General features: G+C 39.5%; 5 protein-coding genes across 6 annotated transcripts; 2 read left to right on the top strand and 3 right to left on the bottom strand.

Annotated features, from left to right (window-relative positions):
- Positions 1-550: 550 nt before the first annotated feature.
- LOC140779775 (potassium transporter 26-like) lies at positions 551-5832 on the top strand. Its single transcript, XM_073125029.1, has 9 exons — positions 551-717; positions 1202-1361; positions 1445-1667; positions 2310-2555; positions 3077-3127; positions 3220-3480; positions 3559-3611; positions 3693-4062; positions 4312-5832. The coding sequence occupies exons 2-9, from the start codon at positions 1221-1223 to the stop codon at positions 5124-5126; spliced, it is 2160 nt and encodes a 719-aa protein (XP_072981130.1). The 5' UTR covers positions 551-717; positions 1202-1220; the 3' UTR covers positions 5127-5832.
- LOC140779776 (uncharacterized) lies at positions 5630-8646 on the bottom strand. Its single transcript, XM_073125030.1, has 4 exons — positions 8498-8646; positions 6259-6362; positions 5967-6147; positions 5630-5882 (listed from the first exon to the last, which is right to left on the bottom strand). The coding sequence occupies exons 1-4, from the start codon at positions 8514-8516 to the stop codon at positions 5848-5850; spliced, it is 339 nt and encodes a 112-aa protein (XP_072981131.1). The 5' UTR covers positions 8517-8646; the 3' UTR covers positions 5630-5847.
- A 748-nt stretch (positions 8647-9394) lies between these two features.
- Positions 9395-12339, top strand: LOC140777665 (uncharacterized TPR repeat-containing protein At1g05150-like). The gene has a single exon (XM_073121934.1). The coding sequence runs from the start codon at positions 9618-9620 to the stop codon at positions 12120-12122; it is 2505 nt and encodes an 834-aa protein (XP_072978035.1). The 5' UTR covers positions 9395-9617; the 3' UTR covers positions 12123-12339.
- A 3023-nt stretch (positions 12340-15362) lies between these two features.
- Positions 15363-16270, bottom strand: LOC140779404 (transcription factor HEC1-like). Its single transcript, XM_073124444.1, has 2 exons — positions 15764-16270; positions 15363-15669 (listed from the first exon to the last, which is right to left on the bottom strand). Exons 1-2 carry the CDS (start codon positions 16201-16203, stop codon positions 15546-15548), a joined length of 564 nt encoding a protein of 187 aa, XP_072980545.1. The 5' UTR covers positions 16204-16270; the 3' UTR covers positions 15363-15545.
- A 1687-nt stretch (positions 16271-17957) lies between these two features.
- LOC140779027 (uncharacterized) lies at positions 17958-23900 on the bottom strand. 2 transcript variants are annotated; one of them, XM_073123966.1, is made up of 14 exons: positions 23743-23900; positions 23399-23559; positions 23212-23301; positions 22520-22585; positions 22148-22213; positions 21905-21990; positions 21767-21812; positions 20260-20314; positions 20066-20142; positions 19755-19890; positions 19523-19659; positions 19346-19450; positions 18447-18581; positions 17958-18221 (listed from the first exon to the last, which is right to left on the bottom strand). In XM_073123966.1, exons 2-14 carry the CDS (start codon positions 23414-23416, stop codon positions 18156-18158), a joined length of 1083 nt encoding a protein of 360 aa, XP_072980067.1. In that variant the 5' UTR covers positions 23417-23559; positions 23743-23900; the 3' UTR covers positions 17958-18155. The 2 variants fall into 2 exon arrangements, with proteins under 2 accessions (XP_072980067.1, XP_072980068.1); XM_073123967.1 differs by lacking the exon at positions 23743-23900 and having other exon boundaries at positions 23399-23715.
- Between the last annotated feature and the right edge of the window lie 168 nt (positions 23901-24068).

Below are 24068 nucleotides of genomic sequence, written 5' to 3'. Positions count from 1 at the left end.
TTTATTATTGTTTTTTAAAAAAATTCCTTATGATATAATAGATTTATGTAATGCTAAAGTTAGTCTACAAGACATACGTTATATATCTTGTGATTAAAGTCCCAAAACTAAGTCAGAAGTAAACCAATTAGCAATTCTTTTGACGAGGGCCTAGATTGCCGAATTTACCTTAAAGCATACATAACTGTGGTCTATATTAAAAAAAAAAGAAGAAGAAGAAATTGTCAAATAAAAAAGTAAACTTTGTAATTTGCACCCTGTAATTGCCTTTATTATTCTTATCATGTTACCTACCATAAGCATCAGCCCATCTGCTCATTATTTGACTGACAAAAAATAAAAGAAAAAAAGCCCACCACAAAAGAAAATGATATTTGCATTTAAATCCGGACATAACTTGATGCATTTTTGCATGAAAGTCCTAATACGATTCTATATTTGGCACTTGGGACGACGTAAAGTTCGACGTTCCCCCTGGTACCTCGTAAGGCGAGGAGTTTCACAACTTCACATTGCCTAAATTTACGAGATTCTAAGAGGTTTTCGACGATTAGCCATCGATTTATTGTACGCATGCATGCACCGCACTTTTGAGGCCTTCTCACCTACCTAGATTACTTACTTCACTATACAATACATAGTTCACCATCATCAAAATTATCCATTCTCTCTCAAAGAGAAAACCCTTTCTCGTCATCGTCTTCTACGGATCGAGAGGTTGTAACATAATCTCAATCACTTTTTTCCCACTCTGCAGTCGATCTTTCATCGATTTGATCTGCTAATTTTGGTGTCTTTTATATAATTCTTTGAAGAGCTCTTAAATTTCCATCGAACTGTTTATCACAATCCATATTTCTTTTTTTGTTTCTGACTGCAATGCTTGTTGCAAGTTTGTGATTGTAACCCAAGGTAGATTTATAATTTATTCTGATAAGTATAGATCACGTAATGCTTATTCATTCATAGCAGTCAACATTTCCTCCAATATAAATTCCCACATTTGTCCGAATAATAGACACTTTGTTAGAAAACATATGTTCCTTTTTATTATTATAAAATCCAACAGCATAATCTCTTCCTATACCCATTTCGCGTATTTTTCTTACGAAGGTAACATCTGAACAAGCTAGAACTTAGAAGAGTGAGTTTTTAGTAAAACTGTACATTCTAATGCACTCTATTATCTTCTAAATTAAAGAGAAGCCAAGAGGTAAGAGATGGAGGAGGAGGCCAGAGGCGAGACTGCAATGGAAGTCGGCGACGAGACCATCCGTGACGAAGAAGGCCGAGAGGAGCACATTGCCCCACGAACTCTTAGTTTTGGGCCAGCTTACAAGATGCCGCAACGCAAACCAACTGTTTGTTTTAATTCCTTGTGCTTCTAGCTTGCTTGCTCTTCTTTGACATATAGGTGATGCATGGAGATGTATTCTTTTGGCAGAACTTTTCTATGATGCAGACTCTGGTGTTGGGTTATCAATCACTTGGAGTCGTCTATGGCGATATCGGGACTTCGCCACTCTACGTCTTCTCTTCCGTGACCTTGAAGAACCCTGGGGAGAAAGACATACTGGGTACAATGAGCTTGATCTTTTGGACGCTAACAATTATGGCTCTCATCAAGTATGTGCTGATCGTCTTGCGCGCCGATGACCATGGAGAAGGTAAATCATATGTATCCATTGTTGGATTGCATCTTCCTAACTTACATGTTATATGAAGACTCATCATTATGAGAAATTGTTTGCATGGCCCTCCTAATGGTAGGCAGATGAAGTTGATCAGATTTGTGGCCATAGATTTCATTAATTTTCCTATCTTGTTGAATTTTAGTTAAAAAGCATTAAGGATCTTTAAAGTTATGAACTTTATGACGTTGATGTAGGTGCTCTTGTAAGTATGTAAACAATATTGACAATGATTAATGCAAAGATAGGCCAAAGAAAAGATTGACCTTGAGCTTGAGGCATGACTATGCCAACTTATTTCCTTCTCTAAAGCATTGATCTTGAACAACTAGTGTTATTCTGTTAAGATATTAAGCAAACAAGATTCCTTTTGTTATTTAGTTTATCCATATCAGAGCTCTTTTTATACCAGAGCAGCCTAATGGAGGGATCTAATTTAATATAACCATCTCACAAGTAAGTCAGTTATGACTTAGGCTCATTAAGAGAGTCAGGTATTTTCAAGCCTCTCTTGTTAAAACTGATTCAGTATCGATGTTTAAACCAAATTGATATCTGTCTAGCTTCAAGTACTTATACCAGCTTACCATGTTCTCTTACTCCGGGGATTGAGTACAGGTGGGACTTTTGCTCTGTACTCGCTCCTTCGACAACATATAAATTTCAAGGGGAAGATGGTTATGCCAACTACGAGGTTGGATTCAGATCATAATTTAAAATTCCATTGTAAAAGGAGTGGGCTGCAATCTAAGGCGCAAAAGTTTCTGGAAAAAAGCTCGAAAGCGGAAACTGCAATTACCTGTATAGTATTGCTGGGCACTTGCATGTTAATAGGTGATGGAGCCCTCACTCCTGCAATCTCAGGTACTTCAATTTTTTCATATTGATCTCGTATTATGTTTTAATTTTTCACACTGATATCCTATCCTTGCTAGCTATAGGGTTTATATGGACTCAGATTAACCCATTCAGTCTAAGATATATAGGAGTAGAAGAAATTTATGATGAGGAAATGAGATGTATAAAAACATAAATGCATATATACAGGTAAAGTTAGATGAAAGTGTGGATTGGGAAAGAAAATAACCGGTTACAAGGAAGATAGCAGAGTAATGTCAATGCAGCAATAGCTTAATAGTAACTATGTTAGTATTTATTAGTATTTATCTTTTTGGGTTTATCTACTTTCTGTTTAGTTCACATGCAGGTAGTACACAATGTAAATTTCATAGGTAGGACACTATGTTTCTAATTGCACTATTTACTCTTTCTAATAACAATTCTCTTATGAATAATCTGAGCACATATAAAAGGTAAAAGTTTCAGCTTCTAGAGATGCCTCTGTTTCTGATCATGATATCCTCATTCTTCCTTGATTTATATAGTTCTCTCTGCTGTCCAAGGAATTCAATCGAGATCTGCAAAGATAACGCAAGGCAAGAACTCATTCTTCTTAATGTTTCAATTTGTCAACAGATGATTTTTCTCAAATATCTGTGGTTGACGAAAAGATTCCTGATTGTTGCAGACCATGTTGTAATCTTATCTGTGATAATTCTGGTCATTCTCTTCCTCTTCGAAAGATTTGGCACGGGTAAAGTTGGCTTCACTTTCTCCCCCATCATGCTCGTGTGGTTTGGAGCAATTACAGTAATTGGATTATACAATATCGTGAAGTTTGATCCATCAGTCCTCAAGTCACTTTCGCCACATTACATATATTACTTCTTTGCAAGAAACAAAGAAGAAGGCTGGGAGCTCCTTGGAGCAATTGTACTGTGCATAACAGGTCAGCATTTTCCCTCTCCAATGGTTATCTAAGTTCTAGGGATTCAGATTTCTAAAGAATTTTTAAACTGGCAATTAGGCGCCGAAGCAATGTTTGCTGACTTGGGTCACTTCAACAAACAAGGAATTCAGGTAAATTGACTCTTGTTCCGTCTAATGAACTTGCTAAAGATGAGTGAAGTAGCTAAACCTTCAAAAATATAATTGTCACAGTTGGCTTTCTCCACTGTTGTTTATCCTTCACTTATTCTTGGCTACGCCGGTCAAGCAGCATATCTGATCAAGAACCCTGAAAAACTCAGCACCACATTCTATAGCTCTGTGCCAGAACCCATATTTTGGCCAATGTTTGTGGTATCTACTTTAGCTGCTATTGTTGCTAGTCAGTCATTGATATCTGCAAGCTTCTCGATCGTCAGACAATCTATTGCGCTAGGCTGTTTTCCACGCGTGACTATGATACACACCTCAGATAAACATGAAGGCCAAGTCTACTCTCCTGAAGTGAATTACTTTCTGATGATTGTGTGCATCTTAATCACAGTAGGCTTCAGGGGTGGCCCAGAGATTGGACATGCATTTGGTGAGTAATTAGAAGAGGTTTAATGCCCAAAATATCCTTTCTGCAGACAATGACATTATGGCATATCTGCTGCATCTTGAATTCTTTACTTGTTGATACTTATTCCTGTCATGAACATACCAAACAAAGATTAGCTATGCTGTTAAAAGGGAAGACAAGACAAGTAATAATATGTAGTCGGTGTAAATTTATAGGAAGATAACGAGTTACTAGTATCTAACTAATTTGAATGCAATTCTGTTTACGCAGGGGTGGCGGTGATATTGGTTATGTTGATTACCACATTCCTAATCACTGTGGTAATGGTTGTTATTTGGCAAACTAACATTATCCTCGTAGCATTATTCTTCCTAGTCTTTGTTGGCATTGAAGGTATATATATGACATCACTGCTGAACAAGATAGTCCAGGGAGGGTGGGTTCCTTTCGCGATATCAGCCATCTTCATTATAATCACGCTGTCCTGGACCTACGGCCGGAGCAAGAAGAGCGAGTTTGAATTGAGCAGAAAGATGAGCAGGCAAGAATTCGACGAACTAGTGACGAGGAGCACTCGCCTGCCAGGGCTATGCTTCTTCTGCACTGATCTGATGAATGGCATCCCTCCGATCGTCCGCCATTATGTGCAGCACATAGGAAGTCTTCGGGAAGTAATGGTGTTGGTCACTGTCAGAATTCTTCCAGTGAGATCTGTCCTCCCTGATGAAAGGTTCCTTGTGGCGAAACTGGGTCCAAATGGTGTTTATAGGTGCCTCGTCCAGTATGGTTATATGGATAAACATACCATGGAGGGTGATGAGTACTCTGAATCAGTCATTGCTGCGTTGAAAGATATAGCTGCAGATGAGCACGAAGTTGAGATGCTACATTCAGCACTGAGGAGCGGTGTGATCTTTGTGCTAGGGAGGATCATATTAAAGATGGATGAAAAGCACAGCTGGTTTGAACACTTTGTGGTTGATAACTTGTATAGATTCCTGCAGAAGAACTTCAGGTCGAACGTAGCCACTCTACGGATCCCACCCGGAAAGATTTTGCAGGTCGGGATGTTGTATGAGATTTGAGGACTTTGAGGAATTTGTTGCAGATAGTTTTCCTCGAAGAAAGAAAAGAATCTGATAGTTATATGAACAGAGGTAGGCTAAAAACGAATAAGGAAACTGCCCGAAGGGGGAGGCGAGTCGATCCCAAGGGGAAAAAGAAGTAGGAGGAGAAAAAGGTCCAATGGTTGAATTGTTTTGATCCAAGCTCTCTTTTTTGTCGAGTTGATACTTGTTTAAGTCTTGGTTTTTCTCCAAGCAGAGTTGCTTCCACTGTTAAATCTCACTACTATTTCATGCCTTAAGATTATTATCTAAATTCTAAAATGCTTCTATATTCTGGAAAACTGTTGAACTGCTTGAGCAATCTGATTCTTCAGACGAAGCTGCGTATAGGGAGGAACTTCGTTCTCTTGTATAATACAACCATAACGTGGTGTCTAAAATTTGAACGCCTGTTCTTATAGAGCATCACTGGTATATAACAGAAGCAGGAATCAAAGAGGATCCACATTATGCACAAGACGGATCTCAATGGATTTAATATTTTGCACACAATAAGGTCGAATAAGTGCAATAGCGAGAAAGATGACATTTGTCCAAACCCATTACTGGAACATGACTTTATGTATACAGTGAGAACTAATAATTTGTCCCACAAAGGGAGCCGTTTTATACAAAGTCTTGAGCAAGAGAAACTAATTTCTTAAAATAACTGTTGAAGTCGATACACTGCTTAAAGTCCTTAACCACAGCAGGATCCACAAGCAGGAAGAGAACCTGGAATTCATGATTAATGATCTCATTAGTTGCCTGGAGTCATAAACCAAAAAGGTGAAGTTTTTAAGAAAACTTATAACTTACTATGGTCGTTTGAGCGAAGATCAGCCAATGTTCGTGGTCCACGAGGACCGCTACCGCCGCCACCGCCGCCACCGCCACCATACGGACCTCTTCCGTAACCTCCTCCAGGGCCTCCACCAGGGCCACCATTCCATTTCTTACCAGCACCTGACCCTTTCTTGTACTCATTTGATTTATCCATCTAAAGAACAAAATAATGTGTTACTACTTGATCTTAGGCAAACTAAATAAGGATATTGCATTTTAAGATAAACAAGCTGTAACAAAAAATCTACACAACAACGCCACCTACCGAGAACATTGTTGTAAAGAATAATCCAATGTAGTTCACAACAGCCCAAAAGAAATCAGATATTATGCTCAACCGCCATAGTGACCGCTTTGGTTTCACAACACCTGCAGTACATAATAAAACAAGAATTGAGCTATCTTGGGATTGTTAACTCAAAGAAGATAAACCTTGATGCGTCTTTCAGGACATTCATCTCAAAAGTAGTATGATGATGTTACATGTTTCAAGAGTGTGTGTATCCTCAGATGACCAAACTGATAAAGCATAACACAGGAAGAAAGGATAATTAACAGCAAAGCATAGATTTTATAGCGTGAAAGAAGCTTTTCTGAGAAGACCTAAGCCTGATCCATAAACTATACTGGGTAAAATACAGAATTAATGACCATGTTAATTTAAGATTCTAGCACTTGGGACATATATCTTGTACATGAGCTGGCATATAGCAGTTGGAAGGAATTTTCATTCTCAGGCCTCAAAGTCAGAATGAAAAGCCCATAAAAGTGTTAATCTGAAACAATTAGTTGTATACAGACCAAAATGAAACAAGTTGACACTTTGGGTGAGAAGTGCAAACATAACAACAATGAAACAAGCTGCCAGCTATCATCACTGTCATTTCACAGAACCTATAACAAGTTTGTAGTCTAATTCCTAAACAGATATTCATACACATACACACATGCATATAGAACAGTTGCTGTCAAGTCTCCTCCTTTAATACTTAAGATCCCTCATACAATCATAATTTAGTAAGAAATAATTGCCCTTTTACATGCTAGGCACATAAATAACTAGCTAGATACAATAATCCTTTTTGCCCTAATTGTTGAGGCTAAGTAATGCATCCTACCCTTTATCCATTGAAAAGTCACTGATCATCAACAAATTCATAACCTCAGTAAAGCCGTAATTTTATGAGTATACAGGCACCAATTACATTAAAATGTCATTGATCCAATAGGCATATGACGTTTTGATTGAATACATTCCAACTTTATTCAACAGCATCATGCCGTGGTTTCTTTCTGTTCCTTGAGAATATCTAAACTAGTCAATGAATCTGAACTCGACCTACCTTCGCCTTTCCTTCTAAACAAGAGTAAGTTGCACCAAACTGGATATTGGTAACAACCTAATGTGTATCTGTACCTGAGGGGATAACTAAAACAGAGTACAAAAGGAAACACATGAAAAGGAAACAACTATTCATATCTATCAAGTTCCCTTATTTTCCCACATATGTTTAGAAAATAGAAAATAACAAGTCCTTGTAACATAGTATGAGAGAATATTATATTTTGCTTGATATGCATTAACGTATGTCTGCATACATGCAAGTATTTGCTTATATGTAAATAACTCCAATGTTCATTTGGAAACACTAATTTAGTTGTTCCAAAAGAAATTACTCTTACACGATGTTCAACCCCACCCTAAGAACCATGTGTCAAATGATTGTGAAATGAAAATTTTGAATACACAGAATAAAACCGCTGCCTTATGTCTGTGGTTATGACTTGGGAGCAGGAGCTATCTAAGTGACTTAATTATCCATAAGCATTGAGCAAGTATAGATTCCTATATCCAGACTCCTACTATTACTGTTTTACCGCCACGAAAAAAGGTTACTCTTTCAAAGAAATTTTTTGTAAGTTGTTCATAGCATAAGAGCGTGTGCCTTTGTAGTCTAAAATGCATTACCATCATACCATGATTGAATTAATGAAAAAAAAAAAAACAAGACTCGAAAAAGGAAACAGGATCGATTAGACAAATATCCTGATTCCTCGTGTTCCATCCGTTCATCTTTCTTCCGTCATCCCTTTGGCAATCTCAAGAAATGCGCAACAGAAAATCGTTCCTCAATGATGCATATTTCAATCAAAAACCTTCGCACCACATCTAAATAGATTTACTGGCAATCATCATGCTTACCACACTAATATCTATGATAGAGGCTAGTTATAGAAATTATTTGAAGTTAAGTTACGGAAATGAGAGGAAGAAGAAGGAGAAAGAAGAATTGAGCATTAATGTTAACTAATCGAAGATTTTTCTACTGGCACACAATTTTCACTTACAATTACTCAAAAAAAAAGACATCAAAACCTAACATGTACAAAACTTCGACCCGAATTTTACGATCGAATCATACAACATCAAAGATCTAAGTTCGATTATAAATTTCTAGACAAAATCTTCCAACATAAATCAGTAATTTCGAGAGATCCCATACCTCGCTCGACGTACGCCATGGTTTCCTCCGAGAAATCCGTCCGAAGTCTTCTCTGCGCGACCCCTTTTAAAGTCGCCACCGGTTTCGCGAAACTTCCTTGAAGCCTTGAAGGAGTCCGCGTTTGGGTTCGGATGCGGATCTGGATCCAGGAAAGCCCGACCCAAATTTCGGCAGGCCGGGTTCGGATCTGATAAGTGTTCGGGCCTGACACATCTCGAGCCCGATTATATCCAGGTTGGACTCGAGCAGAAGATCCTAGTCATCAAGAATATTATTACTGAAATGAAACATGAGTAGATTACTTAATCTGCAAATCCAACTCAGTCTTTGTTGCTTTGGTTCGATGCAAATCCAACTGTAGCTTCTTGTCCTCTTGCTTTGCTTCGTTCTGAAACAAAAATGTTCTGCATTGTAAAAGACGAAATCACAGCTGGATGCGGGGCCCTTGGTACACGATTAAAACTCAGTGAAAATATTCTATGCGGGTGTCACGTCCACCGTATAATCCTCACTAACTTGAATAAAATAAAAGGTCAGATCTCAGTCCGCATAGTAACGTCAAACCAAGCGCCTATGATAGATATAATTTCTCCTCTTCCCAGCTTCACGCACGCCGGCCCAGCCTGGCAAATCTGTGGGCCGTTGTACTAATATCGCAAAAATTAACCAAAATAAATTTTAAAAATAAAAAAAGGCCGTCCTCGTTGTCACTCTTGCGACACTTTCTCTATCTCTCTTCCGAATCTTCTCCCTTTTTCTCTTTTACCTTCTTTTTCTTTTTTTATCTCTTTTTTTAACAAATTATTGGACCCAGAAAAAAAAAATCTAATCCAATCCAAATGGTTAAACTATGGTCATGTAATCTCCGTGCTTATAATTATGACTCCCATCGTTAACAACCAGACCCCTTTTAAGTTTATTTTTTTTTTTCCTTTCTCCTTGGCTGCTCTTCTGCGCTCTGCGGATCTGGTAGAGAAAGGCGTACAGCTTCCAGAGATTTTAAGTTTGGATTAAGATGGATTTAATTTTAGGAGATTGGATTCCTTCTCTTTTCCCTATGTGATAGTAATTGCTTCTAGGGAAGGGAAGGGAAGGGAAGGGAAGGGAAGGGAGAAGAGACATGGAGTCGGGTCGAGGGGCTCGAGGGGAGAAGGTGAGGCGGATCTTTGAGCGATTCGATGTGAACAGGGACGGCGGGCTGAACCGGGAGGAGATGGCGGCGCTCGTGGTGGCGGTGAACCGGAAGGTCCGGTTCAGTGACGAGCAAATCGGAGCCATCCTCGACGAGGTTTTCCGCACCTACGCCGACTTCATCAAACCCGACCGTGGGCTCACCCTCGACGGCCTCGTCCGCACCTACGACGATGGAGCCGGGGACGTCGACCGTGACTTCGACGCTCTCTCCCTCGGCCTCCATGATGACGACGGCGATGGGGAGGCGTCCTCCTCCGCGGCGCCCGGAGACGTTGCCGCCGCCGGAGAGGCGTCCTCATCCGTCCTCATTGACGACGCGCTCGTCTCCAAGCAGCCGCCCCCGACGCGTCCCGCCACAGCTCGGTGGGCGGCGTCGCCCAACCACGGCATCGCGTTCGATTCCTCGTGGGCGCTACTCGATGACCTCGAGATCCTCGTGAAGCGCCTCCGCTCCAAGCACCTCCAGAAATCCTCCTCCTCCTCCGCCACCGCCGCCGCCGAGGTCGGCAGCAGCAACAACAACAACAATTTTGACTCCTTCTCAGACGCCGGCTGGTCCCGCGAGATGGGCCCCTCGGATTCCTCCTCTTCCTTGGCCGAGCACCGCGTGGTTTGGGACGAGACCGGCCGCGACTACCTCGCCTTCGTCAAGGAGGTCGCCGTTCTCCGCCGCCGCGCCGACGCGGCCCGATCCCGCGAGGAGGCCTTCGACAACCAGATGGTCATCGGCCGCGCCCTATACGAGCATCGCCTCTTCCGCGATGCCCTCGTCAGCTTCCGCCGTGCGTGCGAGCTCCAGCCCACGGACGTGCGATCCCACTTCCGCACAGGTAACTCCCTCTACGCTCTCGGCCGCCACGGCGAAGCCAAGGAGGAGTTTTTGCTCGCACTCGAGGCCGCCGAGGCCGGGGGCGCCCAGTCGGCGAGCATCCTTCCTCAGATCCATGTCAATTTGGGAATCGCCATGGAGAGCGAAGGCATGATGTTGGGCGCTTGCGAGCACTACCGAGAGGCTGCAATTCTCTGCCCCACCCATTTCCGAGCCCTCAAGCTATTGGGCAGTGCCCTCTTTGGAGTTGGGGAGTATCGCGCCGCGGAGAAAGCATTACAGGAGGCGGTCTTCTTAAAGCCGGACTATGCCGACGCACACTGTGATCTTGGGTCGGCACTTCATGCGATGGGGGAGGATGACCGGGCGATCCAGGAGTTCCAGAAAGCGATCGATTTGAAGCCAGGGCATGTCGACGCGCTGTATAACCTCGGGGGTCTGTACATGGATGCGGGACGATTTGCTAGGGCATCGGAGATGTACACTCGGGTGTTAGGCTTCCGGCCGAACCACTGGCGTGCCCAGCTGAACAAGGCAGTGGCTTTCCTGGGGCAAGGGGAGTCAGAGGAGGCAAAGAAGGCCCTCAAGGATGCCTTCAAGATGACCCAGAGAGTAGAATTGTATGATGCAATCGCCCATCTCAAGACACTGCAGAAGAAGAAGAAGAAGAAGATCCCCAAGGGAAACGGCGCCGACCAAGAAGGGGGGTTTCTCGTCGTGGAGCCTTCCAAGTTCAAGAGAGTGGGAAGAAAAACTACCCTGAGGTTGGATTTGGCCAATGCCCTTGACATCAGGGCATTCCAGCGGCTCACGAGGCTCAGCCACTGTGACGTGGAGCTCCTGAAGAAGGAAATGAATGAGACAGATGTGCCCATATCCTATTCTGGGACTGGGGTCCCTGAGAAGTCAATTCGCAAGGCTGCTTTGGAAGTGATTCTCCGAAGGCTTCTCCGCTTCCTGAAAGCGGAGACGTTCCAAGGGGCTGTCAAGGCGATCAATGAGAGGATTCTCTCAGTATTGGACGGCTCTGGCTCAGGTCGGGTGGATCTTGGGTTGTTCTTCGCTGTTCTTGCCCCTATCTGTGCTGGCCCTACTGACCGTCGCAAGCGGGTTGTCTTTGATTCTCTTCTATGGCGGCCATCAAACGAAGGTGGAACACATATCAGGAGGAGTGATGCCTTAGCTTATATTAAGCAGCTGCGTGCTGTTTATATCCCTTCACATGGTGTTAGTGACATGCTGGAATTGCATGGAGAATCTGATCCTTCAATGGTGTCGTATACTGAGTTTCTTGAGATGTTCAATGATCCAGACTGGGGTTTTGGGATCTTAGGCACATTGGTGAAGCTTGAAGATGGTGATCGCGTTCGTCATGGTCGGCATACTTGTTCAATATGTCGATACCCAATCATAGGATCAAGATTCAAGGAGACAAAGTATCGCTTTAGCTTGTGTAACCAGTGCTACAGTGAAGGGAAGGTGCCATCAGCTTTCAAGCAGGAGGAGTATAAATTCAAGGAGTATGGGAGGGAGTCTGAAGCTATGAAAGATAAGTGCACATGTTTTAATTTGCATTCTAAAAGCTCAGAAGGCGATCCTTGACTAGCTGAAGCGTCTCCATATTCTTGTTCTTGAAGATACAATCATCTTTCAAGTTTCAACGTACTGTGTACTATGTTATGATCATGTTTGGTTAACTAATCATGTCCCTGTAAACTAATGTGTGGTTAGGTCGTTCATTTATTTGTTCTGTTTCTGTTTAGTGGACATCTGTAGTAATTCTTTGATGAATATAATCAAGTCCGCTGCTGTTTATTTCTGCCGTGTTTTTCAATTTACTTTTTAGCAGTCTTATCTATATGGGATGTGATATTTAAAATTGACAGATGCAAATATGCCTAGATTTTTGCTGATTATGTATTACTTTTTTCAGTAGTGTAATCTGCAGACACTGCATATATAGATTTCTTTCTCTGGAGATCCATGAGGATTATGACAAATAGAGACACTTCGTTATATCATTGAACAAGTAACATTGCATCAAGACTTGCCATCAAAACAAAAGTCTCGATCCAGTCATGACAATATTAACTCCTGAAATTGTTATTTCTTGTTAGGCATACGAAGATAAGGATAGATAGTCTCCTCTGTTACACATATCTAAGAATGCACAACAAAGAAGTGTGAGCGTGGTGTTGTATTGTTAATGTTCTCTAGTGTCAGTTCACCCAAAACATCTTTAGTGGTTCGACGATCTGCTAAACTTAGGTGTTTCTATGTTCTAGAAAATTATCTGTGAACTTCTTTATTGCCAGGTGGTGTATTTCTAATGGATCTGTATCAAGGTACTCAGTAATATTATATAGTTCCTGACTTCAGGCAAGGATAAAGTATACTTCATTAAGGTAATATTCATATTTGAACTTGACATACTTCTTTTTAATGTAAGCTGCTTCTTTTTGAGACATGTTTGTTAACCAATACTTCCAATTTGGGGTTTTCATGTGTCAGACTAGCAGGAACTTTCAAGCAGGTGATAACTATTTCTACTAACAGAACAGTGATGGTTTGATCTTCTGCGAAGTCTTCAGCTGCAGAACTTTTTTTCTCATTATTAGTACTTCTAGCAAGGGTTAGTTTGTAACTTTGTGTCTTGCCAGATTTAACATAAAGGTCTTACTAGTTTTACAATATATGCATGCATACATTACATTCAGTACCTTAACACTGGTCCTACTAATTTTACAATTCAATACATGCAAGTTATGTGTACACACAGTATGTAGAGATAGTGAGTTTGTTGCATCCTGTTTCTGGATATCTCGACACTTGGAGCTTGCATGGTCCATCAAAGGAACACCATTCATCAAACTCGAATTAAGAAGTGAATAAAGATGAGAAAGTAACCAGAATAGACCTCAAAATGATCTTATATTAAATAATTGATAATTCGTTGAAATTCAACTTTCAAAGAAAGTAGAATAAGATGACAATATGTAATTGGAAGACTGGCCAAGTCATGTATCTTGTAAATTCCTTTTAGCGAATTCCTAACTGTTTGATCTTTACACCATTGATGCTGTTTCTGATGCTCTTATCTAGTTACCTTATCTTCTTAAGAACTATTCTTTCCTACTTATTTCTGATGGGAACTGGAATGCACAAGTTTCAGATTTAAAGAGTAGAAAGTATGAAAGTCTCACAGTGTACCTTTATATTTGCAAAATGATTCTTAGGGAGATTGACTTTTAAGCCTGTCTAAAAGTGTTAATCAATGGAAGTTCATTTTTTTCTTTAGATGCTTGGTGTGGATGAAATCTTGGATGTATTGGTTCTAGAATTTACATCATGCTTGAGATTAAGCTTCACATTTGTTTATTTGGCCCACTCATACCTCAAAATTGAGGGTAAGTCCCAAATCCTCATGACAATTTGTTGCTCTTCTCCCTCTTCTTTAGATGACTTTTGAAGCCTATCTCTTGAGTTGCAACTGAGGTTGTGTCTCGAGCTGGCTACATGGATACTTTTTTTTTCATTTAGCTCAACTTAATGTAAGTCTCTTTGTCAAATTAAAATGTATAATATCTCTTTGTACTGCCCTTCCATATCACAGATTTGGTCTTTCACCTCCTCTTCAGTAAAATCACTTTCTTCCTAGTCTGGCCAGTAGTTGGTCATAAACTTTGTTAAACTTTTAGGCCTTGTTTGGTTTGAGGTTGAGATTCGAATTTAATTAGTTAGTCTTATTTTTTAGCTTGATTTTTTGGAGAATAAATTTAATTAGATATGAAAAAGATAAAAAGATATTTAATTATTAATCAATTTAGGAGTTCCTAAATAAGTTTAGAGGGGATCTCTAAACTCAAAACAAACAAGGCCTTCTCATCTTTGAGTGCTCTGGCCAATCCATATTGTGGAGAAAGAACTTGCATAAGGACTGATTATGATGCTGATGATAATAATGAGCATGTCCACTCATTCTTGTAAGAGATAGAATTTGGGGTTTATAAGCAATTTAGCAATATATAGCTTGCTGATCTCTAGTATCAAGTAAAGATTGTCTTTTTGTAAGCATATGTAGCTGACTAACATTATTTCAGCACACTCTTAGGGATATATAATGACTCGTACAGGATGATTAAGGTGGTAAATACCAGATTCTTGACTTCTTTTGCTTAAGAAGGACCAGATGACATGCATTGCTGGAGATCTTTGGAAGAGATGGGTATTTGACCTGCTGCTAAAACAATGATGTGCTCTTTTTCATGTCTAGAAATTAGCGGTGTGATCCGAAGCAAAGAAAACTGGAAGCTTATGCTTCTTGAATGAATGGATGAACATCTGAAAATTGCTCAAAACTTTAGTTTCTACTCGGATGATATCTCACATTTAATTTTGTTCTGGATACTAGTATGAACGTTATAAGAATTACGTTTGTGTAAAAGTAGATCATTATATCATGTGGATGATCATAATTGTGGAAGAGGGTCTACAGGAACGAAAAGTTCACTCATTTATGGCGTTGTTGGGAGTCCTGGGCCATATCCCTGTTGAATTTTATATGAACTTTATTGATTCTGTGAATCTCTTATTATGACTAAGAGTTAAAGGTCTTATTTGTTTTGAGTTTAGGGACCATTTTTGAACTAGTTCCGTAACTAAACAAATTTTTATTCTTTTATATCTAATCAAGTTTACTCTAAAAATATTAATACTAAAAAAAATAAGATTAACCAATGGAGTTCGAATATAAAAGGTTTAAAAGTTCAGAATAGAGTTAAAAGAACTCTGTCACTGATTTGATCACCACAAATGAAGTAGAAGAGAATAGTGTCTCAGAATCACAGTACCTTGTTCCAATAGACCAAAGTTGTAACCAGATCTAATTAACTTGCAAAAGGGAGCTACCTCAAAGTCTCCACTATTGATATACTTCATCATTATGTTTCACATCGCAAAGGATCCATATATATAGGAACAGTATTTCAATTTCACACACTACTATAGTCTCCTTACTAGTTCACCTTAACACTTCCACCACTCATCTCCATTTCCACTCTGCAACAATTGTGAAGGAGGACTCGTGACAACCTCTTCTTTTGGCTCGAAGACAGCAAGAGATCCTGAGTTCAAATCCCGCCGATCCAACCTATCAACAAGAACATACCAACCTATCAAATTCAAACCCACCGTCTTGAGTCTATCAATTAAAATGCTTAAAACAAGTTTGACGAGCTAACAACCGTAGCTCGGCGTTCGGGTTCACGGCGGCGGCAGTGGCGGCGGCCACCCGCTCTAGCGACTGCAGCTGAGTCTTGAGGAACTTCATATAATGGACGGCCTCGTCGAGCATGGAGGCGGTGTCCATCTTGGTGCCGCCGGGGACGAGCCGCTGCAGGATCCGGATCCGCTCGCTGATCCGCTCCCGCCGGTGCCGCGCCGCCACGCTCTGCGGGTCCTTCGATATCTTCACGTTCCGCCGCTTCGGCGGCTTGACCGCCGCCGGGTCGATGTCGATCGGCTGCATGGCCGCCACGTGAAATATCGCCTCCCTCATCGCCGCCACCGTCACGTGGCCGTGAGAAGCTCCAGTTATGAACTCGAGCGACGGTTGCTTGGAGAAGTCATTCGACTCCATTCCCTTGTAAGCATCTGCCGGTGCTCTAAAGAATCCCACATCCATTTGCTTCTCGAGGGAGAAGAAGATGGAGTTTAAAGTTGCCGTAGAATCTTGCGTAGAGAAGATAGGATGCTAGCTAGCTACAGTGAACCTAATGGAAATGGATGAGGCGAAAGAATAATATAAAGCCTGCGGTGGTACAAGGGTATTTTAGTAATTATAACTTCTTCTTTCTTTTTTTAAAATATGTTATGGGTCATGTGTCTCTGGAGATATTAATAAATATATAAATTAGACAATCTAATTAATTCTCATAACAAATAAATTCAAACCGTAAACATCTAAAACTAATATGCCACTACAATTTTTTCAAACATCAATTCCCAACATAGGAGGGGAATCGTTTACCAGTAACCTCTGGCATAACCAAACTAGCAAACTACAGTGATATAAATAATCTACATTGGATTTATTTATAATATTTTCACATAAAATATATTTATTTAAAACAGAAGAAGAACTATTCAAAAGAAACCATTTAAAACGACTCACATGGAAGATCAGAGAGCAATGCGGGTTCTGCGCATGCTGCGTTGCCGCCGAGAACGGAGATCCAACGGTAGTCACGTATCTCGCTTTTCTAGTCTCGATTTTTCAGGAAAGAGTAGATTTAATTATGCACATAATGAGATAAATAATAGAGTTGGAAAAGGTAAATAATGGTGTAATTTTCTCGGTTTATTCCACTTGTTGATAGAAAACTGTCACATATATATTTATTGTATGCAGAATAATATATACTATCAATAATTTCCTTGTCTACACCTTGCTGGTAATGAATGTAAACGGGGGAAAAAAAGGAGAAGAGAAAAAAAAAAGAAAGAAGCAAGAAATCAGACGTGAAAACGACTGTTGCTTTGTCTGTCGGTAGCATGCCGAGATGGTGTTCTGGGAACACCGACAGTGAGCTCTCTTTGTTTCAACTTTCATTATTTTAATATTTTCCTGGAGGACTCCATCTAATCTTATTCACACACGCAGAAGGCTGAAGTTTTTGTTTCTTGTTTTCTTACAACTCTTTATCATATCTACATAGAGTAGTAAGTAAGCTTCAAAGAATTGATTGAAAGTTTGATTGTTTTGTCTGTCCCTTTTAAGACTAGCTAGCAAAGTGGAATGGAGGTCTTTGCCTGTGGTTTGAGAACAGGATCCATGTAGGCAGATTGGAGAGAAGCATCGGTTTCTTTGTTCCCTCTCCTGCCATTAATAAGTGATCCAGAAGATGGTGGTCTCCGCAAGGCGACACGTTCTCTCTGCAGCCCGAAGTATTGGATATGCTCACATGCATGCATGCATGCATGGTTCATGCATCCCTTCTCTTTATCCACCAACCAGTCCTCCGTCCGCTTCCTGTTGCTTCCTACCTTATCCCTTCGTCCCACGGCATTGAGACATTAAAGAAAGAAAGAAAGAAAGTTGAGCACTTCTTCATCGGGACTTGAAAGGATGCCAAAAGTAATTTATTTGTTCGCCTTTTATTTTTCACTTCCTGTGCGCATGCTTTTCATCGCCCAGTGGGAAGTCGCTTCTTTGGAACCTGTTTTTATTTTTATTTTTTCTTCGTTATCAAGTAAATAAAGAACGCTGGTTTATTTTAATGGAGACGTACACTTCCAAGATTAGCAAACCTAGAGGCCTATCTTTGTGTATCACTGCGAAATTATCCCCTCACAAATTGCATGGGAATAACAAACAAGAGAGTTGAGTAGATGCTCGTAAAGACAAACTTATTGGGTGATCTTTCTAAATATGGAGAATAATGAACTCCGCTCAAGGAAACATTTGCAATTGTCCACGAGGAATTCATAATTTCGTCCCATAAACATTAGGTACAGATAGATCATAGATCAAATCACCAGTTATGTCGAGAGAGATCAATTTCAAACCAACTTAGTGTTCTACAAAGCTAAGGAAAATGTTAACTGAGAGTGACATTTTGCTTGCAGCGTGCCGCACTAATAAGGTTTGTACCGCCAACCCATTCTGGATGGCCTGCTGCTGCCACTGGCACCATAACCATACTGTAATAAGAGAAAAGAGAGAGTAAGGAATATGGCATATACATAAATTAGCATAGTACAAAGGGCACAGATGGCAGAAAGTTTGGGAAGAACAACATCAACTATTGCCTTACCAGATGTAATTCTACATCACTAAACAATAGCTTCACAAAAAATTACTTTGTCCCTCATCCAAACTGGTGATTTAACTATAAATTCGTGTGCAAGATTGTGCTATTCACTTACATCATCAAAATCAAGGCTGCCATAGAGTCTTCCATAAGATCTCATGGGACCATACCCTCCATATGCCTCAGGGGGTTCCACATAACCTTCACTTGCACCAGCATCATCTAGAGGTGTAGCGGAGTCTATAGCAACCTGATTGGAAATCCAGCACTTGCATCAAATTTAATATAATATGGTATACAGGGGACCAAAAGTTAGGAATAACGTCTGGCTTACGAAGACGAGGAATTTAAATCTCCACAACCTATTGAAAGAAATTACAGAACTACTGAACAAAACTTTACTGAGATTGCACGTATATGCTTTAACCAATCTACACACAAACTAATTTTTGTGTATTGCATATAACATCAACCTGTGAACCTTCCTCAAACTAACCATATACTATTGGGTTCTGTTTCTATTATGCAGATCATTAAATTCAAAAAAAAAAAAAAACTACTTTCCTGCATTAACAATATAAACATATATAAATCCTGTCACTGAAAGTACAGCCTCTTCTTTATGCATAATTCTATATTAAATAACAATTTTATCATAGATAACACACAATAATAAGATAATAGGTTCACATCAAGGTAGTCTTCAATTTAATCTTAGCTGCCTCCTGGACTTCCTGCATATACAATCTCAAGAAGCACCTAATTTCAATACCCTTGAAAGTACAATACATTAATGTATGAAACGGGCATATGTATTTTGGTAATGGCATTAGTCCATTTGCATTGTTTAATGCATTATTTACGAACTAAGATACCCACCCATTCTAGATATACACTTTTATTTTATAATTCAATCCATATGAGCATGCATATGTATATATATATATATATGTTTATTTATACATATGCATGTATGTATGTAAGTATGTACATAAATCTTTTCGAATCACGTACCTCCTGTCCTAGAATTTCATGAGTTCTGCGTGAAACACGATCTGCTACACCATCTTCAGCAAAAGTAACAAAACCAAATCCCCTATGTCCGGTTCTTTTAGGATCCTAGTCAAATAGCGCACCAGTTAGGAGACTATGACCAACTCTACCCACAATAATGGAAGTATCACACTATACCTTTGGAACATACACATCAACAATGCGTCCAAATCTGCCAAAGTATTGCCGCAGATCGTCAGCACTTGCTTCCTGCGGAAGTCTGCCAACAAATATCTTTTTGCCCATTCCACGGGAAGGTCCAAAATATCCTCCTCCTATATCATAAAGAGAACAAATGATTATGCAGTCCAACCTGCCGATCCTAATTGTGTAAATGTATTGCTTAAAAATTATGAACTTATAAACTTACTCCCATAAGCTGATCCAGGGTGGTCATAAAGTGTGGGTGCACCAAGAGCTGCATACCTAGTAGCAGCTGTTATATAAGCATTATATGCACCATATCCACCTTGTAATGCTCTGCTCGGATATCTCATGTCTTCATCCTAAACTCAGAAAGAAAGTGAAAATTAATCACAAAAATTATAGCAGTTATAATAAACTAAAGGATGTGAACATAAGATAGTAACTTCAAGCGTCTATCAGTAGAGTTCTAACAAAATAGGAAAAGCTAAATTAGCCTGATAGAAAAGCAAAAGATACACAGTTTCTGAGAGTTGCCTTTGGAGTTGCACGGTCAACCACTACAGTTGAACCACCAAGTTCATGAGACTCTGCCATTATGGCATCTACAGATTCTGCTCAAGCAAAATAAAAGAAACACAAAGTGATAAGCCCAATAAATAGAAGAAAAAACATAGAACAGTCAATAAGAAAAGACATAATGGTAAAAGCTAAAGTGCAACGGCAACTACCTGCGCTCTCGAAAGTGATAAACCCAATTCCCCGATGCTCTTTAGTTCCTTGGTCCTACAATTCATAAATCACTATTTGCCATGACAAATAATTCTATATAAAACTGAAGCACAACGGATAAAATTTTAGGAACAATGAACATATGCAATATTGCGATGTTTCAATATCAAAATGATATAAACAAAGGGTTAGAGGGTCAATTTCCATCATGAAATTCTGCTCATCAATATATATTTAGTCCAATGGAGGTCAACAGATGGAACTTGGTCAAAAATTATAAACTCATTAAGTACAGGTACGTCATTTGATTACTTGCAAGAGAAGGTACCAGCAAAACTGTGACTTACCATGTGCTTTAAGAAATGAACAACTTACAACTTTTTACAGATACTTTCCTAAATTTCTCTCTAGTTGCAACAATTTGGACAACAGCCAACAAGTTTGTTCTCCAACCTACGAATTTTTGTACAGATTTCCAAAAGCCCTCACTGCTATCTGATTTTGCACTCATCAAGCATTTGGTGTCAATACATATAGAAAAAGCCCAGTTAGAACTTATGTACTTCTCTATCTACCTAGCCATTTCCCATGTTTCAAGGTAACAGAAGAATTACCCCATAAATGCATCAGTATACACTACAATCACTAAGTTTCCAGACCTGCCAACCGACTATAAATGTTGCACAGAAGCCCCCCATGTTATCCCAAATTCCATTTATCGAGCATTTGACTTCATATCTAGAATTTAACATTCAAGGCAACTGGTAAGCATAAAACTGATCGACCAACTAGGAAACTAATTTTTTTTTTATCTTTCACATCTCCTACTCTATTTCACTTTTTTTACAAGGATACATAAGGTTTTTCCAAAAAAATAACAAAGAAGAAGAAACTTAAGATGTTCATGTCCATCCTCCAAAAGAAAATTTTATTATTACCACATTAGGATACCAGCTTGCAATATGGTTATCATAACTACACACAAAATTTGACTCATATGTAATGGAAAAGTGTCAATTCATATTTCTACTGTTTGTATTTACCAGGGAACATCAAATTTGATAGAACCTTAATGATATTAAGCACATCCAAGGTTGAACAATCTTCAGTAGTCACCACTCAAGAATGTGTAGTGATAAACAAATAAAAGCATCAAAAAACTTGCATGTGAAGAGTTCACAAGACAGATATAAAACAAAAATGCATTCGGCCCAACTTTCTGTATATTCACAAACAATTTATTATAATCTCATAATGTCATCGAGGTGTTGCAATATCAATTAAACATTAAAAAAAACAAGAAGTTAAATTCCACTACTCAAATTTTACCAACCACCATGACACAAAGTACCTAAACTTTGCAAGATTTCATGAGTCAATTCTACAATCTGTCACTGTATCACATGGCTTATTAATATCATTGGTGAAAGAATCAAATACGGAGAATAGTCGTGAAGTAGCACATAATAGAATAAATATTTAAATAAGAAAGCAAACATCTCTTACCTTTGGCATGTAAAGATCCGTAATCTCTCCAAAAGCCTCAAAATAACTGAAATGCACCCCTAATAGTCAGAGAGTTTGTGCAAAAATCCAAACTTTGTTATCAAGTATATCACTTAGATAGGCCCATTAACTTCTTACCTCCGGAACATTGACTCATTTACAGAATGTGGAATTCTGGCTACAAATATTCGAGTGGCTTTCTTGACTGGGCCCCTCATTTCTTCCTGAATTGAATATGTAAATAAAGTAGCATATTTCCATTTCAGAAAATAGAGATATGATATTCAGTAGCCTTATCTCTTATGTAAAAAAGTTGATTTGTGGATATCATAATACATACGTATATGATGACGGATAACAAAATTATATTCATCAGCATACCTTTGGTGTTGCCACCTTTACTTCAAGAGTTCTATTTCCAAGAACATGCTCACTTTCCAATGCATTCTGAATAGGAGTGTGCAACATCAGAATATATCCTCCAAGGAAAGCGACATATATAAAAGAAAAAGATCAAATAGCAAATATTTGTTTAGTGAAAAAGATTTGCTTCATATTCATATTAGAGTCACCAAATAAGCTTGTTGGGTTGCTACTAAAACATGGCACCATGAAAAATAAGATGATTGCCAAAAGTTACAGATTATCTATACAATCTTTCCTGCAATAATATTTCTTCACATATTCATGCCCAAAGATCAACTAGTGAATCTCTATACTGTAACCAAAAAAAATTCAAATTCATATAGTTACCTTTGCATCATCTGCAGATGAGAATGTAACATAACCAAAGCCACGAGAACGTCCAGTGGATCGCTCCTATATTAGGGCGTTACCAATAGTCAGAGAAAAGAATTGCAGTGAACTGTGAAGCCTTGCATGGCAAGTAGTTAAACGATCAAATGCATTGGCATACAGTGGAGCATATATAATTGTAAAAATTAATTGACAACATATTAATAAGCAATATTAATGAAACTGTGAATCTTTTACCTTGACATCTTTAAAAATTATTTCATAAAATAAGACATCTTTAGATTTTTAAAAAAAATAAGGCATCTTAAGAAATTATTCAAGATTTCAAGTACTGATTGATTTGTGCAATCAATGCAATGATTGATTTGCCAAGACGACCTACCTCCCGGAGAAATTCCAAAGAAGAGCCAATAGTAGACAACCTAACAAGAACTAGATGGGCAAATATAAGATGCTGGGATAGTGGTCCATAATCTATCCCTAGCCACGAGTAATAAGATTACAAGAACGCCACTGCTCGATTAATAAAAAAAAATGATTAGCTGCCTAATACGAGTTACGAAAACATGTACATAGATAACTCAACTCCTCTGTAATCCGAAGAAATGCAGCAAAGCAAATTATGGTTCTGGAATAAAAGGAAAGAATGAGAAAAGAACTGCTAAAGATTTGTGAGAAGAGGTGCCAACCTTCATCACGATGCAATCATCTAAAGGCCCGAATTTGCTCATGTGCTCCCTCAATCCTTCCGTGTCCACATCCCAAGGGATTCCAAGAACCTGAACCAAGCCCGATAAAAGGATTCCACTCTATTACCGAAACGAATAGCAAAAGAAAAACAAATCCAATTAGACGGAAAGGGATTAAAGTACTAACCACGAGCTTGGTAGCCATAATCCTCGAGAGTCCAAATCCACGAGACAAACAAACTCTCTTTCTCTCTCACAAACGTCTCGTCTTCCTCACCCTATGTACAAATCTACGGCTCACTTCCCTCTTTACCTCTCGGATTCGCACTCTCTCTACCTCTCACTCTCCTGCACAAGACCAACGGCGCGTTTATTGTGTTGAGAATGGGGTTTTTCCTCCTCTTGGGCGTTCTACCGAATGAGTAGAAGAAGAGAAGACGAAAGGAGGAGGAGGAGGAGGAGGAGGAAGCCATAGATAGATAGATAGATAGATAGTTAGGGATCGCGTGTGCACTCGCAAACGACTCTTACCTCGCCGCTCCGCTCGCTCTCGCTTTCGCTCTTGCTCTCTTCCTCACGATCTCGATGGTGCCGCTTGGGTTGTTCTCCGGGAGCTCCGATTGGGTCGGGGATTTTATTCGGGTTAGGGCGAAGAGGAGGAGAGAGGATTGAAATGTCCACGGAACGATAAGGACTGATCAAAGATGATTCTCAGCCGTCCATTCGAAACTGGACTTTTGATGAATCTGAGATTGGACCTTTTTTGGGGGAAATTCCATTTTAGTCCCCTGTACTTACGACTAAATTCAACTGACCCCTGTAGGTTTTTTTTTTCTTTTGGTGTGTTCTTTTATCCC

The sequence above is a fragment of the Typha angustifolia genome, chromosome 15 (genome assembly GCF_048772165.1).
Source record: "Typha angustifolia cultivar Huaian chromosome 15, ASM4877216v1, whole genome shotgun sequence".
In the NCBI taxonomy this organism is placed as follows: Eukaryota; Viridiplantae; Streptophyta; class Magnoliopsida; order Poales; family Typhaceae; genus Typha; species Typha angustifolia.
This window is presented reverse-complemented; position numbering and strand designations above follow the sequence as displayed.

Bases quoted from the DNA above. Each gene is read 5' to 3' on its own strand.
- LOC140779404 (XM_073124444.1), bottom strand. From the start codon at position 16,203: ATGGATGTGGGATTCTTTAGAGCACCGGCAGATGCTTACAAGGGAATG. The intron at 15,670-15,763 runs GTTGTTAGCTCG...TCTTGTTGATAG, and splicing joins AACCCGAACGCCGAGCTACG to GTTGGATCGGCGGGATTTGA.
- LOC140779775 (XM_073125029.1), top strand. From the start codon at position 1,221: ATGGAGGAGGAGGCCAGAGGCGAGACTGCAATGGAAGTCGGCGACGAG. The intron at 1,668-2,309 runs GTAAATCATATG...GATTGAGTACAG, and splicing joins CGCCGATGACCATGGAGAAG to GTGGGACTTTTGCTCTGTAC. The intron at 3,612-3,692 runs GTAAATTGACTC...TAATTGTCACAG, and splicing joins TCAACAAACAAGGAATTCAG to TTGGCTTTCTCCACTGTTGT.
- LOC140779776 (XM_073125030.1), bottom strand. The intron at 6,148-6,258 runs GTAGGTGGCGTT...TTTGTTCTTTAG, and splicing joins TCTTTACAACAATGTTCTCG to ATGGATAAATCAAATGAGTA. The intron at 5,883-5,966 runs GTAAGTTATAAG...CATGAATTCCAG, and splicing joins TCTTCGCTCAAACGACCATA to GTTCTCTTCCTGCTTGTGGA.
- LOC140779027 (XM_073123966.1), bottom strand. The intron at 22,586-23,211 runs GTTGGCACCTCT...GCCCTAATATAG, and splicing joins ATGATTGCATCGTGATGAAG to GAGCGATCCACTGGACGTTC. The intron at 21,813-21,904 runs GTAAGAAGTTAA...GGTGCATTTCAG, and splicing joins AATGAGTCAATGTTCCGGAG to TTATTTTGAGGCTTTTGGAG.
- LOC140777665 (XM_073121934.1), top strand. From the start codon at position 9,618: ATGGAGTCGGGTCGAGGGGCTCGAGGGGAGAAGGTGAGGCGGATCTTT.